The sequence below is a fragment of the Suricata suricatta genome, chromosome 16 (assembly GCF_006229205.1).
Source record: "Suricata suricatta isolate VVHF042 chromosome 16, meerkat_22Aug2017_6uvM2_HiC, whole genome shotgun sequence".
NCBI classification, from domain to species: Eukaryota; Metazoa; Chordata; class Mammalia; order Carnivora; family Herpestidae; genus Suricata; species Suricata suricatta.
In genome coordinates this window covers 46,997,887-47,019,285 of record NC_043715.1, presented here as the reverse complement: position 1 = coordinate 47,019,285, position 21,399 = coordinate 46,997,887, and the positions used below count along the sequence as shown (strand labels likewise).

Here is a 21,399-nt window from a genome sequence, read left to right as displayed (position 1 = left end):
GGTCAGGGAAGGGCGGGGGCCGCAACAGAGCAAGGACCCGCAGACACAGGAAGGGGGCTGGACGGATGCTACTCCAAGGGCAAAAGAGACGTCACATCAGAGGGCGTAAGCAGGGGGACGATGATGTGATCTGGCCGCCATGAAAACAGACCACAGGGGCGAGAATGGAAGTGGGGGTCTTTGGGGGGCTAATGAAGTCCATGGAGATACTTGGGGGTGGGGCTCGGGGGTGGTGGAGAGAGGTGGTCAGATCTGGGTTTCATTCTGAAGGGAGGACGACCCATCCTTAAACGCTGCAAGCCCCTCCTAAGGTCTGAGATCCTTTGGAACCCCCTTTCCTATCTCTTCCTCCTCACCCTTGATTTCCTAGCACTGTCACCTACTTCCTAGAGAAGATTTCCCTCCACAAGGGGACCCTGATGTTTAATCTCGGAATGAAGTCCAAAAAAACCCAAAGGACGAGCTACCTGTAGAAATGATGGGATAGAAGGACTGTTGAAATGCCCCCAGGCCAACCAAAGCCTTTGTGATTGTCCTCCAGCCACAAACGCCCTCTATCCCAGCTATTTCTGCTTTGCCATCAGCTCCCTGTCTGACTCTGCCGATAGAGGGCGCTAGTGGGGCACTGCAAGGCCGAGGAAGGAGGAGAGACCTGCCTGCACCTTTGGGCCCTCTCTCAGCAGATCTTCCTCAGGGCAGCATATAACCGGCCTCAACAAACCCCACTCGGGGAACCCGGCACCAGTTAGCGAGCACCTTCCTCTTAAGCTTCCAGTAGTTTCAGCTCTTGAGAGTTCCTTCAGAAGTAGGGAAGCGGCCATTTCCTGCCTTGCAACATGATACCTGAGAGCAAGGGTGTGCAAACTGCACACCTCAGGCCAAGTCCAGCCCATCTGCCTGAGTCTGTGAGTAAAGTTTGATTGGAACACTCCCAGGCCCATTTGTTTGGGTATTTATTGCCTATGACTGCTCTCCATACGACAAAAGTGTTCAGTACTTGTGATAGTATGGCCTGAAAGCCAAAAATACTTCCTATCTGGCCGTCGACAGGAAAAAGTTTGCTGATGCCTGCCTTGAAGTTCAACTTTTACCCTCGTAGTTACCTAGTTAGCAGCTTTATTCCGAGTGAATAATTCTCTGGTACAACTCGGGTCACCCACTGTGACAACAGCCAGGTCACGAGAGCACTGGGACCACATGGTCAGCTCACTGTTCAGTCTCTAGGAGGGCCCAGTAATGAGCACTTTCTGGAAAGAATAGTTAATCTGCTTGGAAACCCCAGAGCTCTGCACCATGAGTCACCTCCAGGTGCCGGCGTCCCTATTTGCCACCAGCACTCTGCACGTCCCTGATCTGCTGGGTCATCGGGCCCAGGTGGGAGATCACAGCTGGCACCTGCAGCCGTCCTCGTGTGCTCTGGGCCTCCCTCAATATGAAAAGCCGTGTGGGTAAACGGGCTGAACCAGCCCGAGACTTATCCCCAAATCCCCAAGCCCCACCCGGCGTCACCATTACCAAACAGCAGCCCCCTCCTCTGAGGTCTGAGTTTCCGCTCCGTTGGGTCCTTCATCTGAGTTTCTAGTTTTAATCTTTCCAACTTCTTCCCCTGTCCCCTTAGCGCTCAGGACAGTGGCTGCTTCCTGCCACCCCGTGATCCCTTAGTTTGCTTTCTACTCTTCCCGGTTATCTGGTTAACGACATTACATCCAGGTTAACACTTCTTTATACCAGATCTCCTCTGCTCAAGTCACTGACGTGATTCGAGTACCTGGTGCTATTTTTGTCTCCAGATTGGATTCTGACCAGGTGATGTCAACAGCACGTTTACTGCCAACCCCCTTAAATGCAATTTCCTGCTCACGTGATGTGATCTGTGTAACTTTGCCCGTGGAGCAGACCAGCTTGACCCCGGGTGCACGGTGAAGGTCAAGTTCTCTATGGCCTAGGTGATGGCAGAAAGCAAGGAAACGGGTAGCACCCTAAGGCAAGCCTGAAGGCTCCTGATGGCCCTCAGAAAGCGGTATGGAGAAAAAAAGCATTTGCCAGGGCAGTAGCTCATCCCAGCTGCCAAGGGCTGTGTTGACTTGCTCCAGCAGAGACGCTTGGTCTGGGCCAGCCACTGCAATCAGAGTCGCCGCCTGATTACATTGACACTAATCCACAGTCCTCGTCCAAGACCCATCTGCCTTCTGCATGGGCCAAACCAGCTGGTTGACTGGAGATGAGGTCACTACCTCGGCTTCCTCCGAGCCGTTAATGGCGGCACTAATCTCGGCAATCCCCCGAAGGATGTAGCACTGCTTTTGGATTACTACCCTGGGAAGGACAGGGGATTCTAGGAGCTTCCACTTGGCTCTTTTACCATAATGGCCCAGACTCCACAGGTCAGTCAGCCAGTGTGGGATTCCGCTGGCCGCAATCATACAAGCAGGACGGGGAAAACACAGGGTGGGTCTGAGGACCTGTCGGGCCCATTCTGAGTGGAGCTTGGGCTCAGACTCTGTTTGTCACCTGACCACATAAGGCCCGCTGTGATGTTTTTCTACCAGGAAAAATCAAAGTGATCCGCTATCTATAAAAACAGTGGTGGGCAGGGGTGTGCATGGAGGGGGTTGTCTATCTAAAACACAATCACAACCCTGTGTGGGAGGGGAGGCTATGTAGAAACTGCTGTAGGTAGGGGCCCCTGGGTGGCTCAGTCGGTTGAGTGTCCGACTCCAGCCCAGGTTGTGATCTCATGGTTCGTGGGTTCGAGCCCCACATTGGACTCTGTGCTGCCCACTAGCTCAGAGCCTGGAGCCTGCTTCAGATTCTGTGTCTCTTTCTCTCTCTACCCCTCTCCTGTTCATGCTCTGTCTCGCTCTGTCTCTCAAAAATAAATAAATGTAAACATTTTTTAAATTTAAAAGAGAAACTGCTGTAGGTTTTCTGGAAAGCAGCTGGACAATACATAGCACAAAAGCCACACAAAGGGTCTTCCTCTTGTACCTAGTCATTCTGTTCAGAGAATCAGGTCTAATCAGCTGCAATGCAGGCAGAGCTTGGGTGCATAAAGATCTTTGCTTGTGGTTGTTTATAACAGCACAAGCAAATAAAAATACCCGAAAACAACTACATACAAAAAAAATGCTTCACTAAATAACAGTCTATCCACGTGGGGATTAGTATGCAGCCATGTACCACTCTGTTTAGGGTGAAACAATTAGGTATTATTTTTGGCCTTTCCAATCGGCAGAGGTTGGTTTTTTTTTAAGATTGATAATGTCTCTTGTTCGCAAGAGTGTAGGAAATCTGATATTCCCGTGCACTTCTGGTGGGAATATAAATTGGTGAAACCCTTTTGAACATCTAATTGGCAGTCTCCGCTTAAAAAAACATCATTCAGGGACACCTGGGTGGCTCAGTCTCTTAAGCGTCCAGCTTCGGCTCAGGTCATGATCTCAAAGTTCGTGGGTTCAAGCCCCACATCGGGCTCTGTGCTGACGGCTAGCTCAGAGCCTGAAGCCTGCTTTGCATTCTGTACCTCCCTCTCTCTCTGACCCTCCCCTGCTCGTGCTGTCTCTCTGTGTCTCTCAAAAATAAATAAAAAACACACAAAAAAACCCATCTTTCATGCTCTCTGACCCGGCGCATCCGCTGTTTGGAGTTTATCCTTCAGGAATACGCCCATAGGTCCACAGCCCAGTTAACCGTGGCGTTGTCTACACTAGCAAAAACTGGAAACCACCCAAAAGGGGGATGAGTTCAATAATTCATGCTCAGCTGCAGAATGAAATCCATATTTCTCCTCTTGAATTTCAGATAGCTACTTCCAAAGATCTATGCCCAGAGACAACTCTTATTTCCCCAAATCCACCAAACTGCTCCTCCCACGTCCTCCCCATGGGGGAAGCCAGCCTCACCACCCACCTAGCTGCTCTGACCACATCCTGCACTCACCCTGGATTCCTCTCTCTCTCTTGAGTACACACAACATGGCTACCACTGGAGTATAAGCCACTATCTTCTGCTTTCTGAACCCTCCAATGGATTACTCAAATTCTTTTTTAATGTTTGTTTATTTTTGAGAGGCAGAAAGAGACAGAGCACAAACAGGGGAGAGGGACAGAGAGAGATGGAGACACAGAATCAGAAACAGGCTCCAAGGTCTGAGCTGTCAGCACAGAGCCCAACGCAGGGCTCGAACCCACAGACCATGAGATCATGACCTGAGCCAAAGTCAGACGCTCAACCGAGCCACCCAGGTGCCCCAAACCCTCCAATGGACTTCTAAAAGGACAGACTATCCTGGCTCTTCTCTTTTCCCACTACACTTTTTCTCAAGAGAGCAGCTGGAGTGATCATTCTTAAATGATCTGAAAATTAATCAAGGTCATACACCCATACAATGGAACATTATTTATCGAGCCCTAAACAGAAATATGGTCCTGATCCACAGTACAACATGGATGAACCTTGAACACATGGTGCTGAGTGAAAAAAGCCACACAAAAAAGGCTACATGCTGGATGACTCCATTTACATGAAATATTTAGAATAAGTAAATCCATGGAGACAGAGAGACTGGTGGCTGTAGGGGCTGGGGAAAGAGAGTGCGAGCTGACTGCTTCATGGGTATGGGGCTTTCTCTGGGGGTCAGGAAAATGTTTTAGCACTAGGCAGGGGTGGTGGTTTACACACTGTGAATATACTAAATGCCACTGAATTATACATTTTAACATGGTTAATTTTACATGATATGAATTTTACCTCAACGAATAAAGAAAAAACAAATCAGATCATGTCACATTTCCTACTTAAATCCTTCCCCTGGCATCACACACAATGAAAATAACATTCAGGGGCGCCTGGGTGGCTCAGTGGGTTATGAGTCTGACTCTTGATTTTGGCTCAGGTCATGATCTCACGGCTCGGGAGTTCGAGCCCCGCATTAGGCTCTGAGCTGACAGCATGAAGCCTGCTTGGGATTCTCGGTCTCCCTGCCTCTCTGCCCCTCCCCTGCTCGAATGTGTGCACACACACACTCTCTCTCAAAAATAACTATTAAAACAAAAAGAAAAGAAAAAAGAAAAAAACATCCAAAATTCTTACCCACAAGGCCGGTGATCCAGGCTCTGCTCTGGGACCTCAGACTCTCCCACACCCACTCCCCACAAAACTGCCGGCAGTAATTTCATCTGCATTTCAGGAGAGGACACTGAGTTCAGAGAGACTACGGGCCTGCAGGGATCACGTGGGAATGCAGGTGCCTGAAGCCGGCTCTGCCTGACGCCTAACTAGCTCCTTCCTGGCTGAGGCGTGGCAAAGGCCAACCAGCCCAGACTGGGCACTCACTGCCCCAGGTGCCAAGCCTGCGGTGGCTGATGGCTCTCAGCTCTGTGGGTGGAAGAGCTTCCTCGCCCGAGGCCCTCCCTGAGGCCAGCCCCCTCCAATGACAGGCTGGTGGGGCATACAAAGGCCTGCTCCTCACCTCAGGGGCTGTCTTTGAGGCCATTCCAGCTTCAGAGCTGCTGTCCCCTGCCACAGGGCCCGTCATCACAGCACTGTAACTCTGCCCAGGCCCACTCCCTCACTCCCTCACTCCCTCACATGGCTGGTTTCCAAGGAGGCCTCCTGCCTGCTAACCTCCACATCAGAGTCGGCTTCCCGGACCATTCCCCAGACCAATCCGAGATCTCTGCTTTGCCCTTGAGGGCGGGGCCTGAGGGCCCAGACCTCATGCTGAGGGGCACTATGGCTATTAATGTGTGAGTGACAGGTCAGGCTGGCTTTGCAGATCCTACCAGGGGACAAACCAGAACTGAGAGAGTTGGGAGGCCAAGAGGCCATCGAGAAGGCTGGTGCGAGGGGCCAGGGCCTGAACTCACGCCACAGCAGTGAGGACAGGGAGGAGGCCAATTCCAGCAGTGGCCACTGGGTGGAATAAATGGACCGTAATTCAAGACTGGCCTGGGGATGGGTGGGGTGACTGGGGAATTCCGGTGCCCCGGGCTAGCTTCCATCTGGAAGTCACTTGTCAGCTCTGGGCCAGCCTGCTGGGGGCCAGCCCTGGCTCTGCAGGTCACTAGCCCTGTGGCCCGGACAGGATACCTTGGTGCCTCAGTCTCCATTAGAGAAAACTGGGCTGAAACCAGGCCCTCCTCATGGGGTGGAGTTAATACAGTTCAGAAATCGGGAGTGAGCGTCAGCCTGTCCGCTCTGGGCTTTCCAAGTACCTGCTGGGCGTCTGGGCAGAGCCCGGGGTCAGACACACCTGGGTGCAGCCCCGCGGTGGTGGTGGGGACATGGGGGGGAAATCCCTTCGCCTCCGAGCCCTGGAGCGGCAGTGGGAGGACAGTGATTATTAGGATCATTAAGTAACACTTGAAAAGCCTCTGGTATGTGGTGTGGAATCAACAGAGGCAGCTGCAGCCCGAGCACCAGCATACCTGCAGGAGGCTCCGCGTACTTGGCCATCCTTCCCACGGCAGGCAGGCAGTTGAGCCTCGGCAGGGCCAAGCCCCGCCCACCCTTCGCATTCCTAGCCTGCTCCTCCTCCAGTGTTCTCTCCCTAAATGTCACTGCCGTCACCCAGCTGCTGTCACCCAGCTGCCCCGCAGCGGAGAGGCTCAGTCCTCTCTCCTGCATCCCCCGCCCCAGCAGTCAGCAGGTCCTCCCCCTGTCCCCATCTTTGCCCTCCCTATCCCCCTGCAGACCATCCTGCTGACGCCCCAGCAGCCCAAGTAATTCTGTTTTTCTCACTTCAGCCAGTTGCAACCCCTGGGGGCACATGCCAGGAGCCTCCTACTGACGGCCCAACTCTTAACCTACTCAGCAAATGCAAGGCCAGGCCTGGCCACTGTACCCCAGGGTGCAGCACAGGGCCCAGCAGTAGGCCCTCGGTATATGCGGGCTGGCTTGAGGACAGATAAACACACAAATGTGTGCGCGTGCCAGCCAGGCTGGTGGGAGAAACGTTAATAAGAATATAGAATAGAGGGGCGCCTGGGTGGCTCAGTTGATTAAGCGTCCGACTTCTGCTCAGGTCATGATCTCATGGTTGGTGAGTTTAAGCCCCATTTTGGGCTCTATGCTGACAGCTCAGAGCCTGGAGCCTGCTTCCGATTTTGTGTCTCCGTCTCTCTCTACCCTCCCCTGCTTGCGCTCTGTCTCTCTCTCTCAAAAATAAAATAAACATTAAAAAAAAAAGGAATATAGAATACAGCACATGCTTACAGTACCCGCCACCTACCAGGCCCTGTTCCAGGCCCAGGGAATTACTCGTTTCATGCTTGTGACAGCCGTGTGTACTAGTGACTGTTATTTCCCCAATTTTACTGTTGAAGACATGATGTTACAGAGAGGTTGAGTAACTTCCCCCAGGTCACACAGCTAGCAGCCCATGAGAAAAGCTCCCGGGCTCTGTCCTATGCTCACCCCAGACGCTATCCTGCCAAAGCCTCCTCCCCTCACATGGGCCTGAGGAACCAGGGGTTAAGACTCTTCCCCAAGTTCTTGCAGCACTCAATAGGACCACTCCACTACTACTTTGTTGATGAACAAACTGGCATTCAGTTTATGGTGACTTTGTTGGGGGAACTACTGTCCTAGAGCCTGCTTATTTCTGGAGACCCCTAGGAATGAAGAGCTCTGAGCCTACATGACTGAGGAGCAGGATGTGGAAATGGAGGTCACGGGGAAGCAGGCCAGCTGGGTATGTGCTGCGCCCCAGCTCTCCCTGCCCCCTGTCTTCTCAGATTCTGGCCTCAGGCCCTTCAAACCCACCCAGGACAGAAGCTTTCAAACAGGCTGGCAGCTGCGGGGCAGTGCCTCGGGCCTGCCCCTGGGGTGAGGTGGGAGAAACCTAGCCCCCGGGACCCCAGGGACGCCCCGCTCCGCTTTCACCAGAGTTATTCAGCTTTGTCCAAGGGTTCTGAGAGTGCTTTCAATTGGAGAAAAAAAGGTTCTGCAGTCAAAACAGCTTTTGAAAACCGGTGCCCTGAGGGATAAATGCCCTTGTCAAGCAAAATGGCCTTCTCAAGTCTACCCTGGTGACATTCAGGGGTTTGGATGCAATGGATTCTGGGATGGAAGAGACAGGAGGGTGAGGATCCTTGACGTCCTCAGCGGAGTCCAATGTCAAGGCGTCCCTGACTGTTCGTGGCCACAGCGGCCATAGGGCCCTGCTCTGCGCACCCGCCCTAGGCGCACCACGAGCCTCCAGGCGTTCGCCACGTGGTCTGTCCTGCCTAGAATACAGGGAGAGACCATGTATTGAGTCCCTCTGCCTCTGACAAGCAATGTGTGGTGCTGTCCCTGTTTCCTGAAACCCTCGTGACAGACCCCCAAGGCCTCCTGATCCCAATCCTAGGGAGGGAAAAACAGAGGCTGGGGAAAGAGAAACAACTCACCTGAGGATTCACACCCAGACTGGTCTGACTCCAAAATATTTTTCCCACAGCACCCTTGCCTACCACCTCCCACACCCCTGCCTCTCTCCCCTCCTCCCCTTCATCTAAATCCCACCCACACTCCAGGCCCTTCCAGGGCACCCCCACTCTCTCTCACCCTGACTTCCCTTCTGTAAATGCCATTTCCACTGCTCTGAATGCATTCTTCTTCTCCCGTGTCCCCTTCACCTTGCTGACTCCTTCACACACCTTGGGAATCTGCTTGGGCGTCACCCCTTCTGGAAAGGCCTCCCTGGATGCCTGGCTGGGTCACGAGCCCCCTCTGAGTCCCTCCTCTGAGTTTTCTCCATCACAGCCCCGAGGGCTATCCTGTGGTCATTTGCTTTCCTGCATCCCAAGGACACCCTAAGCTTTTGAGAGCAGGGTCCATGCAGGTCCACTGTGCTCATTGCTATATCCTACACTGGTGCAAGGCACACAGCAGGTGCTCAATAAATGAGTTCAACAGGCAGCCCTGACGTCTGCCATGTGCCAGGCCCTCACAGCCGTTGCGGGCACAGTGCACCAGCGAGCACTGCTGGCCCTGCCCTCCTGGCCCAGCCCTGCCTCCTGCAGGAGACTCTCTCGACCTCCTTCGTCTTTGTCCAATTCCAACTCCATGTCTCTTTTTGTCCACCCAAAAAATCTCTGAGCGCCAGCTAAGCCGAGGGGGCATCAGGGAGCCTCTGGCAAAGCAAGACACTGGAGGTGACGCATCGCCTCTCGTCCTGCACACCGTGCCTGCCCCGTGGCGTTCGCCAGGCATGGGAACACGGCGCACCTCTTGTGATGCGCCAGGCTGGCTGAAGCGCCACTGGCTGCCCCCCGCCCCACGCCCGCCCGGCCACGGCCCCTTCCCCAGACCCGGCCCAGCCGTACCCGGTTGATGAGCTCGCCAACCATGCCCGTCCAGGAGCCATTGGGCTCGGGCGCCCCGTACAGCCCATCCTCCACCAGCCGCAGGCGGTAGCGGAAGCGCAGCAGCTCGGCCAGCTCCCGCAGCATGTCCACGCAGAAGCCCTCGAAGCGCTCATTCCCAGACAGGGCCTGGAAGTTCGGCCGGCGCATGACATACGGGTTCTCCTGGGAGGCGGCAGAGAAGCGAGGTCAAAAATGGGGTGTCTAGGAGCCGCTGGGGGAGTGCGGATCAGGAACCCGCCTCGCGGTGGGATGGAGTCACCGCATCCATTCCTTGCCCACAAGCACTCAGAGTGGGGAGCGGGCCTGGGAGCCAGGGCCAAGGCTCTGGAGGCTTCCCCTCCAGCAGACGACAGGGAGCTGTTTTAATCTCCACCAGCCAACCTGATGCTCCACCGTCTCCAACACAAATGCCTACCAGGGGAGGCACGTTAGTAACCAAAGAGTGAATCACACTGGAGGGAGATTATGCCAAACTGGAACAGGGGCTTTCAGACTGCTGACTAGAACCTCACAGTAAGAAGTACATCTTACTTTCCAATGCAAGTCACACATGCGTGTGCGGACACAGGCACTTCCATAGACTTTGTTCCTTTAAACGGTCTGTATGTACCCTTAGTGACTAGGGCAGCACAACCTGATTATTTTGTCCTGCTCTACCTCGCTTTCTGACACGACCAGTAGCGACCCGCTGAACTGACGTGATGAGCGAGCACAGGATCAGAGGGTCTGCCCCACCGGGACTCAGCACCACCACAGGGGAAGCAGGCCTGAGAGGCCGGATGGCCCAATGTCAAGAAGTTTGGAAACCTCAGCTGTTTTGTAAAATGTTCTGATTATAAAGGTTAACAACCATTCATATTTAAAAATACCAATCCTTGTGATGCTTTGCGGGCTAAACAAATACCTGAGACTGCGCACAGGTTCGCTACCTTATACTTGTTTCTGAGGGGTTCTAGCAAATCATACTGACCCCCAACGCAACAAATAAGCACAGAAGCAGAGGAAATGCGCCAAAGGGCTAGTAAGACGAGGCATGCGAAGATGCTGTCAACACAAGGGAATCTTATCTTGACACGGTTATTGTCTGAACAGGTGTTTGTTTGTACAGTGTCACTTCAGACTCAGGCACAAAGAAGTTAGGACTCAGGACACCATAGTGGGGGATGGAAACGGCTTTGGCAAGAATGCTCACAATGGTTACCTCCCACGGAGTCCCTGCTGAGTGCCCAGCCCCCCCCCCACCACTGCACGTGCTGGCTCAAAAGGATCAAAAGGATCGGTTTAACTCCTGGCAGTGACCTTACACTGGAAACTGAGGCTCACAGAGGTCAAGTGAGGTGACTTGTCACACAGTGACAGGGACTGTGAGGCCAGGTCTTATTATAGGCTCTGGATTCCAGGACCGCACAGAGCCCCACAGCTGGGGGGTAGTGGGATGGAGGGAAGTCAGTGCTTCTCGCTCTCCAGCGAAGCTGCCTTTCCAAGCCCAAAACTGTGGAGCTGGGAGTAGGAATGTGAGATGACACTAATAATAGCAGCAGTAGCTAGCATTTCTTGTGGGCTCGCTGTGTGACAGCTATTCTGTCAGCGTGGGAAGTCGATATTATTACCTCTTTTTAGAGATGAGGACACTGAGGTCCCAAGAAGTGAAATAGTAAGCAGCTAAGATGGACAAGCCGGTCTGACTCCAGGGCTCTGCTCTGAAGCCCCGCGCTAGACGGAACCCAAGTGGACAGAACCAGAGAGGGGCGTGGGAGAAGCCAGACGGATGGGGACCCAGGCTGGACCCAGCTTAGCGCTGGAAGGCTCTCCCCAAGCTTTTTCGATATACAGAGCAGGGAAGCTCAGGGAGGTCAAGTGTCTTGTCCGAGGCTACACGGCGGTGAAGCAGGGCAGTGGGGAGGGGAGGTGGGGCAAAACTGAGGCTCAAAACCCGGTTCCTGAGCACAGTGAAGCCCTGTTCCTTCCACCGTGGCTCAGCTGATCTCCAAATTCAAGGCTGAGATGCTGGGGTGGCGGATCGGGGTTCAAGGTCTCACGACCAGGGTCTGAGCTTAAAGAGTCAGAAACAGGGACTGGGGCCTGAGAACAAAACTCCAGATCAGAAAACAATGACTTGGGACACAGGGGGGAGTCCCAGACTATCAGAAGCAAGGGGCTCACGGAGCTGCTCATCCAGGGTTTTCAGACTTGCTCCAAGTCTTCTGCGGAAGCGCCGCAGACAGACAGTGGGCTGGTGCTAAGTCTGATTCTAGGAATCCATCCCACAAATGGCCGTGCATCTGTACATAAAATGTACGCCCGACGGAATCATGGCAGCACCCTCCCAGCAGGAACAAAGACTGCGGCAGCCTAATTTGGGACAGGTTAAAAAGATTATTGATGTCATCAAAGACTCCTAGGCAACTACTAAAATAACAAGTTCTATCGGATATATTAAGAGAAAAAAAAAAGCCAGAGAACAACGTGTACAATATGCTACTCTTGGTGAAGGAAAGAGTGAGCGCTGGTTTATGTATAGACGTTTCTGGAAGGATGTGGCCTCTGAGGGAAAAATGGGCGCCTGGAGGGGGGACGGAGCCTGGCTTGTCACTCCTAACCCCCATGTGCTCTTTGGAATCTATTTCACATAGGTTTGTATTAACTTCTGTGTCTTCCCCGATATGATGAATTGTTTTAATTAAAATGTTTAATATTAAATATTAAAATCGTTTGATATCTAAATGTATACAGAAGCACACATGGTCAGGAAAAGCCAGAGTATTCCTAAAGAAGAAACCGGAGGACTGACCCTACCAGGTATTAATACTTAATTTAAAGCTATGGTATTTGATGGGGCGCCTGGGTGGTTCAGTCAATGAAGCGTCCGACTTCAACTCAGGTCATGATCTTGCAGTTTGTGGGTTTGAGCCCCGCAGTCGGGCTCTGTGCTGACAGCTTGGAGCCTGGAGCCTGCTTCTGATTCTGTGTGTGTGTCTCTCTCTGCCCCTCCCCTACTCTCTTTCTCTCTCTCTCTCAAAAATAAACATTAAAAAAATAAATGGATAAAATAAACGTTAGAGCTATGGTATTTGAAACAATGTGGTATTAGACCAAAGATAGACAAACAGACAATAGAACAGAGAGCTTGGAAACCCACACATAAAGAGATACTTGAGGGGCCCCTGGCTGGATCAGTCAACAGAGCGTGGGGTTGTGAGTTCAAGGTCCACATTGGGTGTAGAGATTACTTAAAAATAATAAAATCTTTAATATTAAAAATAGATGCTTTATTATCACAAAGGTGAGAAAGGTGAAGGAGAAAGAACGATCATCTTTAATAAATCTGCTGCTCAATTGAACATCTACGTGAAGTAAGTACTCTGAGCCCTTGCCTCACGTATACACGAAAATCAATTTCAGGTGGATCATAGCTCTGATCATAAAAGGTAAAATGATCAAGCTTTTAGAAAATGAACAGAAAACTATCCTCATGACCTTGGGGTAGGCAAAGAATTCTTAAATTCTAAAAGCGTTAATCAAAAAGGAAAAAACGGATAAAATGGACCTTTGTAAAATTAAAAATCTTTTCTTTTCATCAAAATATTGAAAGTGAAGAGGAAAGCCACAACGTGGAAGATATCTGTAATACATCTACCTGGTGAGGATTGTACCAGAAAATAGAAATAACTCACAAATCAACAAAAAGGTCATATTATCCCGATTTTTTTAATAAAAAAAAAAGACTTGGACAGGGGACTTTCCAAAAGAAGACCGTTGGGGCACCTGGGTGGGTCAGTTGGTTAAACGCCCAACTCTTGATTTTGGCTCAAGTCATGATCTCACAGTTTGTGAGATCGAGCCCCGTGTAGGGCTTTGCACTGACAGCTTGGAGGCCACTTGGGATTTTCTCCCTCCCTGCCTCTCTCCTCCTCTGCCCCGCTCTCAAAATAAATAAACATCAAAAGAGAAGACTGTCAAATAGCCAATAAACCCAAAATATGGTGGTCAGCCTCCTTGTTAGAGAAATGGAAATGAAAACCACAGCATGGTCAGCAAGGGTGCCGAGCTCAGGGCTGTGGGGAAGACTGAGTAACACGGGCAGAGGGCATGTACAGCACTGAGACAGTGGCCGTGGTGGGTGCTATTTTATCAAGGACGCAAGGTCAGGAGGGCATGCCTTTCGTGCTGGGAAAACAGGTGGCTTTCCTACCTCGTGCAATCCTCCCACAGGCCCTCAACGTGGGATTCTTAGACCCATTTCACAGATGAAGGTACAGACCACCTGAGGCGGTAGAGGGCGAAGTCAGGAGAGTGAGGTCTGACCAACCCCAGAGTCACCAAAGAGAAGGAAATGCATCCCAGCTTTACTAAGACACTCACAGACCCCACCGAGTGTCCTGGGAAAAGTCTGAAGGGGGAAGAGGGCTGGAGGCCGAGGGAAAGCACTGCACAGCCTTGCCTCATGAGCCTTTTTCTTGTTAATTTTATTTATTTATTTATCTATTTATTTATTTAAAATGTGTTTATTCTTTAGTGAAAGAGAGAGAAAGAGAGAGAGAATCCCAAGCAGGCTCCACAATGTTAGCACAGAGCCCGATGTAGGACTCGAACTCATGAACTGTGAGTTCATGACCTGAACCGAAACCAAGAGTCAGACCCTTAACTGACTGAGCCACCCAGGTGCCCCATCCTTGTACCTTCTTTTGCACCCTAACTTCCCTGTGGGGGCTCGCTTAATCTTGGTACCAGTTACCCTCTCAGCTCCAGAGCAGTGAGGCCCCACCTCTAGGACAGCCTCCCCCGCATCTCGGACCTCCCCCTGCTCCCTCACGCCCAGCCCCTCTGCCAGCCTCAACCCCCACATCGGCTCCCCCTCCCTCCCCACAGCATGCTTAGGCTTCTCCTCTGGACCTGGAACCCCTCTTCTCTCAGGAGCTTTCCTGACATCCAGATCTGGCCTCACCCCTTCCCACTCAACCCTGTCCAAGGCACAGGGAAAGCATAACTGCATCCACCAGAGACCCTTCCCTACCTGCAGCCCCACAGCCTCCGGGCCACCTCTGTCACAGCACTCACCACCCTCTGTGTTTGCTACGTGCCAGGCACTGTTCTAGGCACCTCGGACAGAATAGGGAATAAGGCAAATCCTGACTGCATCTGGTCCCACCCACCCGGTCTGACTCACATCTGAATCCCCAAATGCCTGACCCAGGCCCTGCCCAAGGGAACACCAGTCAGAAAACATTGGTGAACAAATGGGCACGTCCAGCTGTGTGCAGGAGGCCACTGCCTCCACATCTGGTCTGGCAAACATTTCTTAAGGCCCCTGGTCCTATAGCTCATGCTTCTGGGGATGTCTGGCCCTTCCCTCTATGTGCTCCCCACTCCTACACAGCTTCTTTTTTTTTAGATGGTTATTTATTTATTTTTGAGAAAGAGACAGAGAGGGAGAGGGAGAGAGAGAATCCCAGGCAGGATCTGTGCTGTCAGCACAGAGCCCAACACGGGCTTTGAACCCACAAACCATGAGATCATGACCTGACACAAAGACGCACACTTAACTGGCTGAACCACCCAGGCGCACCCCCCTCACAGCTTCTAAAGCCCTCTCTAACGCCACCTCCTTCGTGAAGTCTTCCTCAGACCTTCTAAAGCTGAGTCAGTTTCTCCTTTCTATGGGGGCGGGGGTCCCTCAATACCCTGTGTTGGAATGATCATGTCCAGGTTTGTCTCCTCCATCAGACTGGGGCCCCTCCCCCAGTGCCGCTCAAGAGTAAGGAAACCATAAGACCATCTGTGACTACTCATGTGTTTCTGGCATTTGTGTCAGGCCTGATACATAGCAGCTTCAGTAAATATATAAATATATGTGGAATGAATGAATGAGTGAATGAATGAATGAATTCATCAAGAGAGGCATAAATGTCAGAAGAGAACAAAACTGGCTCTTGGAGAAAAGGAGAGACAAGCACGAGAAAAAGATGAAGCCTCCAGGGTCAGGTTGTGGCCCTCCTACATCCCCTCCCTGACCTCTGTCCCTGCTCCCCACCTAGGACCCCGTCTCTTCTGGTCCGGGAAGCCTCCTGATCAGACCACACTCCCCCGCGCAGGGAAGTGTGACTTCTCCCAGCCAGCCCAGCCCGGCCCTCAGGGCCCCTCACTGAGGCTGTTACAGTGTCTGGTCTCCCATCTGCAGGCCATCTGTCCCTCCCCAGCAGGCTCACTGGCCCTTCTCCAGAGGGACACGAGGTCCACAAGATCAGGAGTCCCCCCGGGACTGAGAGGACAGCACTGTGCCGTGCTGCTCGAGGGGGCCTCCGACATCCTGCGGGCCCCGCAGTGATCCCCCCACCCTCCGCGCTCACAGCGATGAGCCGGCCCAGCTCACGGGCTTGCTGAGGGACTCCCAGAGACGCCACACGCCAGCAGGCCAGGGCCGTGGCTGCTCTGAAGGCCATGGCTGCCTGGCACACGAGCCTCCAGGCCACCAGGTCCTGTGCCTCCCCGCCTCTGGGGTCCCCTAGTGGCCCACTGCGCCCAGCAGGGGGCGGCAGGGGCAAGAGAGAGGGTACAGGCTCCACGTAGGTTGCTCAGCTGCAGCTTAAATTTGCCCTGTGACCTGCTTCCTTTCCTTCCAAATGAGGAAAACCAGGCAAACCCCATGGAGTGGCTGAGGGGTATACAGAGCAGGCCCCGCACGGCGGCTGGTATAGAACGGGGTGCTCCGCAAATGGCCAGCGGCGCACAAAGGGCCCTCAGTCTCTGATCTGCTAAACGCAGGAGCAGCACCCATGGGGGCTACAGGACTACGTCCTTGACTCGTGCTCTAGTACGAAAGGACTGGAGATTCAGAGCCCAGCGGCTACGGCTCACGCTCTGGAGCCTCAGGGATGTGACTTCTGCCATGTACTTGCTATGGGACCCGGGGCAAGGCGCCTCACTGCTCAGGGCCCTGCTTTCAGCATCTTCAAGATGGATGTTAAGTAAGTGGTCATGTGTCAACACACTCAGTTGGCAAGGGTGGCAAAACGACCACTCTAGCAACTCAGTGTGAGGGTCCTACCTGTGCATCCTCGTGGAGTCCCCATGCCCCCAGGCAGTCCCTTCTCTGCTGTGCGACAGCCACTGGTGGGGCCCATGTCCTCCCCTGTTTCAGCAGCAATTAGGCCGGTGACACCTTGGCCACAATGAGGGTTGCTGGGTGCATGATCACATTCCCTGCTGGTCTGTGTGCGGTGTGAGGTGAGGGATCCCCCTCCTTCACTAGGACTGGGCTGGGGCACCGCTCAGGAAAGGCCCCTCCAGCAACATACTGCCCAACACCCCCCCCACCCGCAAGCGCCACTCACCAGAATGGTCGTGACCACCAGTGTCTTATTGGCCAGTGTCTGCGACAGGTTGATGTCCAGGGTGGTGGCGTTCATGGCCAGGGTCCGGTTAGAGTACCATACCCCGATCTGGGGCAGAGAAGGTACCATCAGCACAAGCCAGGCCCGCTCCCACCCCATCAGGACTCTGGAGTGTCCCCAGGTCTGCTCACCTCACGGTGGCCCTGCCGGGACTTCTCCAGGATGCGCAGGGTGTAGTTGGTCCTCTGCCCTTTGCTGTTGAACTCGACCCGCCCAGTCAGCCCGTCATACTCTACCTAGCAGGGCGGGAGGCGGGCAGAGGGAGCGGTGGCAGGGGCCCAGATAAACGGGCGGAGAGGCCCAGAGGGGTGGAGACAGAGAAGGAGAAGACAAACAAGAGAGGGAGAGGGACCAGGAAGGACCGCGGTTAAAACAGACAACAAGCCAGCCAAAGAAGAGACATGGAAGAAAGAAGCAGGGAGAGGGCCACGCAGATGGGTAGAGGGAGGCCCGGAGGGGAGAGACGAAGGAGAGGAGGAGAAAGAGGCCCAGAGGAAGCAAAAGGAGGGTGGGGTTGGTGGCGAGGGAGAGCACAGAGGGGCCACAAGGTGGACACAGTGAGTGGCCCGGCCTGAGACTGACGGCCCTGCCCCCCGGCCCTCCCCGCTTCCCCCACCCCGCCCCCCTGCTCCCCACTCCCCGCTCACCATGCGCAGGTAGTTCATCAGGCTGGTCCCATGGGGCCAAATGTTGGCCGATGTGCAGGCCAGCGGCTTCACGCCGATCTCCTGGCTGCGGTTCAGCTCCCGGACGGCACTCACCACCACGTGCACGGCGTCGAACATCAGGGCTGCTGACAGCTGGTGTGGGGGACGTGGTAGGGTGATGATGAGGAGAGGCAGCCTAGGTAGGGGGCCCCAACACCCCCCATGGTGCTACCCCCAAGCCCTCAGACAACTCCTGTCTCTCCAGGAGCATGAAACCGTGCAGGTCAGCAGTGAGGACGGGTCTCTGGGTGTCTTTTTCGGGGAGTCAAGATGGCAGCAGGGAAAGCGTGTGTGCCGCCCAGGGCTTTGTGGGAGTAGATCTTCCTGGATCACGTGACCCCCACCCCCACTGTCTGCTTGGGGAAGGGCTGGATGGCCAGCACGTCGCCTCCACAGGGGGATGTTCGTGGGCCCCGGGTGCTCTGCATCTGCGTAGCTGACGAAGTGCGTAGGAAGAGGGCCCCAGCCTGATTGTGTCTGGGGGCACGTGTGTGGAAGCTAGACGTGAAAGCGCCTGTTTGTCTACACACGGTGTGGGCGCGGCATCAGGGCTGTGAGCCGGCGTCCAGGAAGCAAGCAGCTCTGAGCTGGAGGCTCGGCTCTCCTATTTCCTAGGGAGGCCCAAGCCCCTACCCCACTCTGAACCTCAGTTTCCTCCCCCGTGAAATGGGGAGAAGTGTCATCTCAGCCTCCACATGTCGGCATGGGCACCAAGGAAGAGAATACACATAAGAGTTCAAACCTGCCTGGCATACGGTGAACACTTGATACAAATTGGGCACCGAGCAGTGGCTGAGGACACGGGGCGTCTGTGTGTATGTGTGTGTGTGTGTGTGTGCACGCACGTGTGCGTGTGTTTGCGAGAATGTGTCTTTGCTGGGTTGGTGTGAAGGTCTGAGTATCTGTTGTGTAGACAGCTGCGGGGGCACGCACAAATGTGCCTCTGCCCACGTATGTCTATGCTGCCTGACTCAGTTTCCGTGTGTGTCTCTGCGGCAAGAGTGCCTTGGGATCTTGGCACAGGACTAGAGGTCTGTGAACGAATACACATAAATATGTGCCTTTTGAATGTTTGCATTTATTCAGCATATATCACTGGACACCTACCCTGAGCTGGGCTGATTTAGGTGCTGGGGATACAATGGTAAAGAAAACAGAGGGAAATCCCCGCCCTCATGGAACTTACAGTCTAGATATCCACACCTATACCTGAGCAAAATATAGAGTCACTCACACGGTGATTAGATATGCAAGGACAGGTACTGTGCAGAAAAAACAGTAGGGAAGAGGGCTGATCAGCGAGGAGTTTCTTGTTTTTATGGTGGGGACCAAGGAAGGTCTTATAACTGAGGGAATGTTTGAACAATGACTTGGCAACGAGGGAGTGAGTCGCTAGTTTTCTGGGGAAGGACATGGGAAGCAGTGGGAGGGGCAAGTGCAAAGGCCCTGGGGTGGGCATGTGGTGGAGCCACAGAGGCACCCGGAGAAGGCCTGTGTGGCTGGGGCAGCATGGGAGGAGAGATGAGGAAACAGGTCAGACTTATCTTGGGGCCACACCGTGAGGCCTCACGGTGTGTACTTGGAAAGCGAGTGGGGGCGCCGAGGGTTCTGAACACCGCGTGACCAAAGTACAGAAGAAGAGCTCACCGCGGGACCCGGGTAGGTGCTGGCTTCACAGTTCTCCCTCCAGGACATGTTGAGGCTGCGCACGAACTCGGGGTAGAAGGGATGTGAGGTGTTGAACATAGAGAAGCCCAGGATGTTGGAGGTATCCTCCACGATCCCGTCTAAGTGCAGGATGGGGAAGTCCTGGGACCAAGAAGAAGGCATGAGGCCAGGGGCCGGGCCCCACATGGGGCAGACACCCCGGGAGGGGGCTGGGGGCCGGAGGGGCCGCGTGAGGTACGCACCATGGTGGTGAGGATGTATTTGTAAAACGCTGAGGTCATTCCCAGCTCTGAGGCCTGGAGGACGTGGGGCGGCAGGAGAGGCAGAGGCCCACAGGCAGAAAGGAGGAGACGGCAAGAGAGGAAGAGAGATTTAGAGACGGGCCTAGTGAAGACACTTGTGGGAAACACAGAGACACCCAGAGATGGAGACAGGGAGAAGGAGCCACGTCGCGGCAGAGGGAGACCCCGGCTCCCTGACGCTGCACTGGGGGACAGGTGCCCTGGGAGGAAGGAAGGTCTCGGTGGAAGAGAGAACAGCACCCCCAGATGCCCACATTCCCCTTGAGGGTACTTCCAAGACTGCCCTCTGGAGACGGACAGGCAAAGGTACGCCTTAGAAAGAGGGCAGGCCGGGAGGGTAACATGAACCTTAAGCTCTCCCCACGCTGCTCCAAAGCCAAGGTCAGGCTGCTACTGGTCACAGGCCAGAAAACTCCCCGCACCCCCGCCATCTTTATAAGCACTTCACAGAGAAAAGGCCACCGACTGGAATCTCAAAATCCCTGTTTGGGGCGCCCTTCTTCACAGGCCTCTCCTGCCACGGTGCCCAAGCCTGCCCCTGCTACGGTCATTAGACCATTCCACGGCACCAGCCAGTGTCGGCTGAGTGGCAGGAGGGGTTATCGTGAGGCTCCACGAGAGGAGAGTGACCGCGGGTCCCTGGCTCAGCTCGCGGGACCCCACCCTGGCATGCCTGCCTCCAGAGCCCGACACCTTTTCTCTAAGCCTTCCTGCCTCAAGGGCCCCATGGATTCTGTCCACGCATCTTCCTGTACACTACCATCGGCAGTGACATGTTTTAATTTAAAAAAGAAAGAAAGAAAACTGGACAAAAATGAATAATACAGATTAGATTATGAGGACGAGCAGAGAAGCGATGACCGATTAAGGAATGTGGGTCACTGCTGGGGGGCGTACGGCGGGCCCACAGGGAAGGCCCCGGGGCCAGCCCCACCTGGGCGCCCTCGAGCCAGCCCAGGTCCCCCTGCGACCCCAGCCCCTTCATCCACAAAACGGTCATCGGGCCTGCCCCGCAGGGCGGATACCCAGTGAGTCCCAGGGAGCTCCCCACACCGGCATCCACTCTAGGTTGGGCCCTGTCCCCAAGTGCTTCCCCACCATTCGCTCACTACCCGTCACGGCTGTGCACAGAGAGGGGAGGCGACCGTCCAGGGTCCAAAAGTGGTGTGACCGCAAAGCGGCCAAGCTGTGACAAGCCTCCCGGTTATCACCCGCACGTAGGAAGCAGGTCTCTACAGTGTGACCCCTGAGGCCCGTGGGCATTGGGTGACGTGCTCTGTCACCCCAATGTTTCTGCCCCAACCCTGTAGGGAAACGAAGACTGGGGGACCCACCTTACGGAGAATGAGGTGGGAGATGGACGCGTTGGCATCGATGATGATGGTGGACACCTTGTCATCGCGAATCTCCTTGAGCAGCGGCGTGGGGTCCCGGCTGTCATCCAGCATCCTCACGGACAGCGTCTCTTTGGAGATGAGGAAGCCACGCACGAGCTCCTCCAACCGCAAGAGGCCTGGGGGGACACGAGGGCCTGGGTTAGGGTCCCTTTAGGTGTCCCGCGGCAGCGCTTCCTCCTCCTCCTGCATGGGGGGGGGGGCGGGAGGGGGCAGGGCTGTGCTGCCCAGGGCGTGACTGGCTCTCGGGGGTGCTGGGCTCAGGGACCCTGTGCTCGACCTCCACACGCCTGCCCCCGCCACCTTTCCACCGCTGGGACATGTGACAGGGATCTCACACTTCCCTCATGCAAGCTGCATCGTCCAAGTCACCACCCGCCTGCCAGCCCATCGGCCCAAACCCTGACAGCAGCCTGGCCTCCCCCTCCCTCTCCCTGTCTCCCACCCAGGTTCTACCCACAGAGTACAGCGGACCCCACACCACCGCCACCACCCTGGCCTACACCACCGTCTTCCCTCCCCTGTTGGGACAGCCACACCTTCCGCCAGGTCCCTTCCCCTCACAGCAGCCCCAGCCACGGGAAGAC

At 54.4% G+C, this 21,399-nt stretch overlaps 1 protein-coding gene across 1 annotated transcript in view; it reads right to left on the bottom strand.

The window, feature by feature from the left end:
- GRIK5 (glutamate ionotropic receptor kainate type subunit 5) overlaps positions 1-21,399 on the bottom strand; it is a 53,556-nt gene that overhangs the window by 23,754 nt on the left and 8,403 nt on the right. Inside the window, exons 6-12 of the mRNA XM_029924301.1 lie at positions 20,753-20,931; positions 19,359-19,412; positions 19,096-19,257; positions 17,389-17,541; positions 16,873-16,977; positions 16,682-16,789; positions 9,309-9,512 (exon numbers count right to left, since the gene is read on the bottom strand). Of these exons, the coding sequence (XP_029780161.1) occupies positions 9,309-9,512; positions 16,682-16,789; positions 16,873-16,977; positions 17,389-17,541; positions 19,096-19,257; positions 19,359-19,412; positions 20,753-20,931 (965 nt within the window). The remainder of the gene's footprint in view (positions 1-9,308; positions 9,513-16,681; positions 16,790-16,872; positions 16,978-17,388; positions 17,542-19,095; positions 19,258-19,358; positions 19,413-20,752; positions 20,932-21,399) is intronic.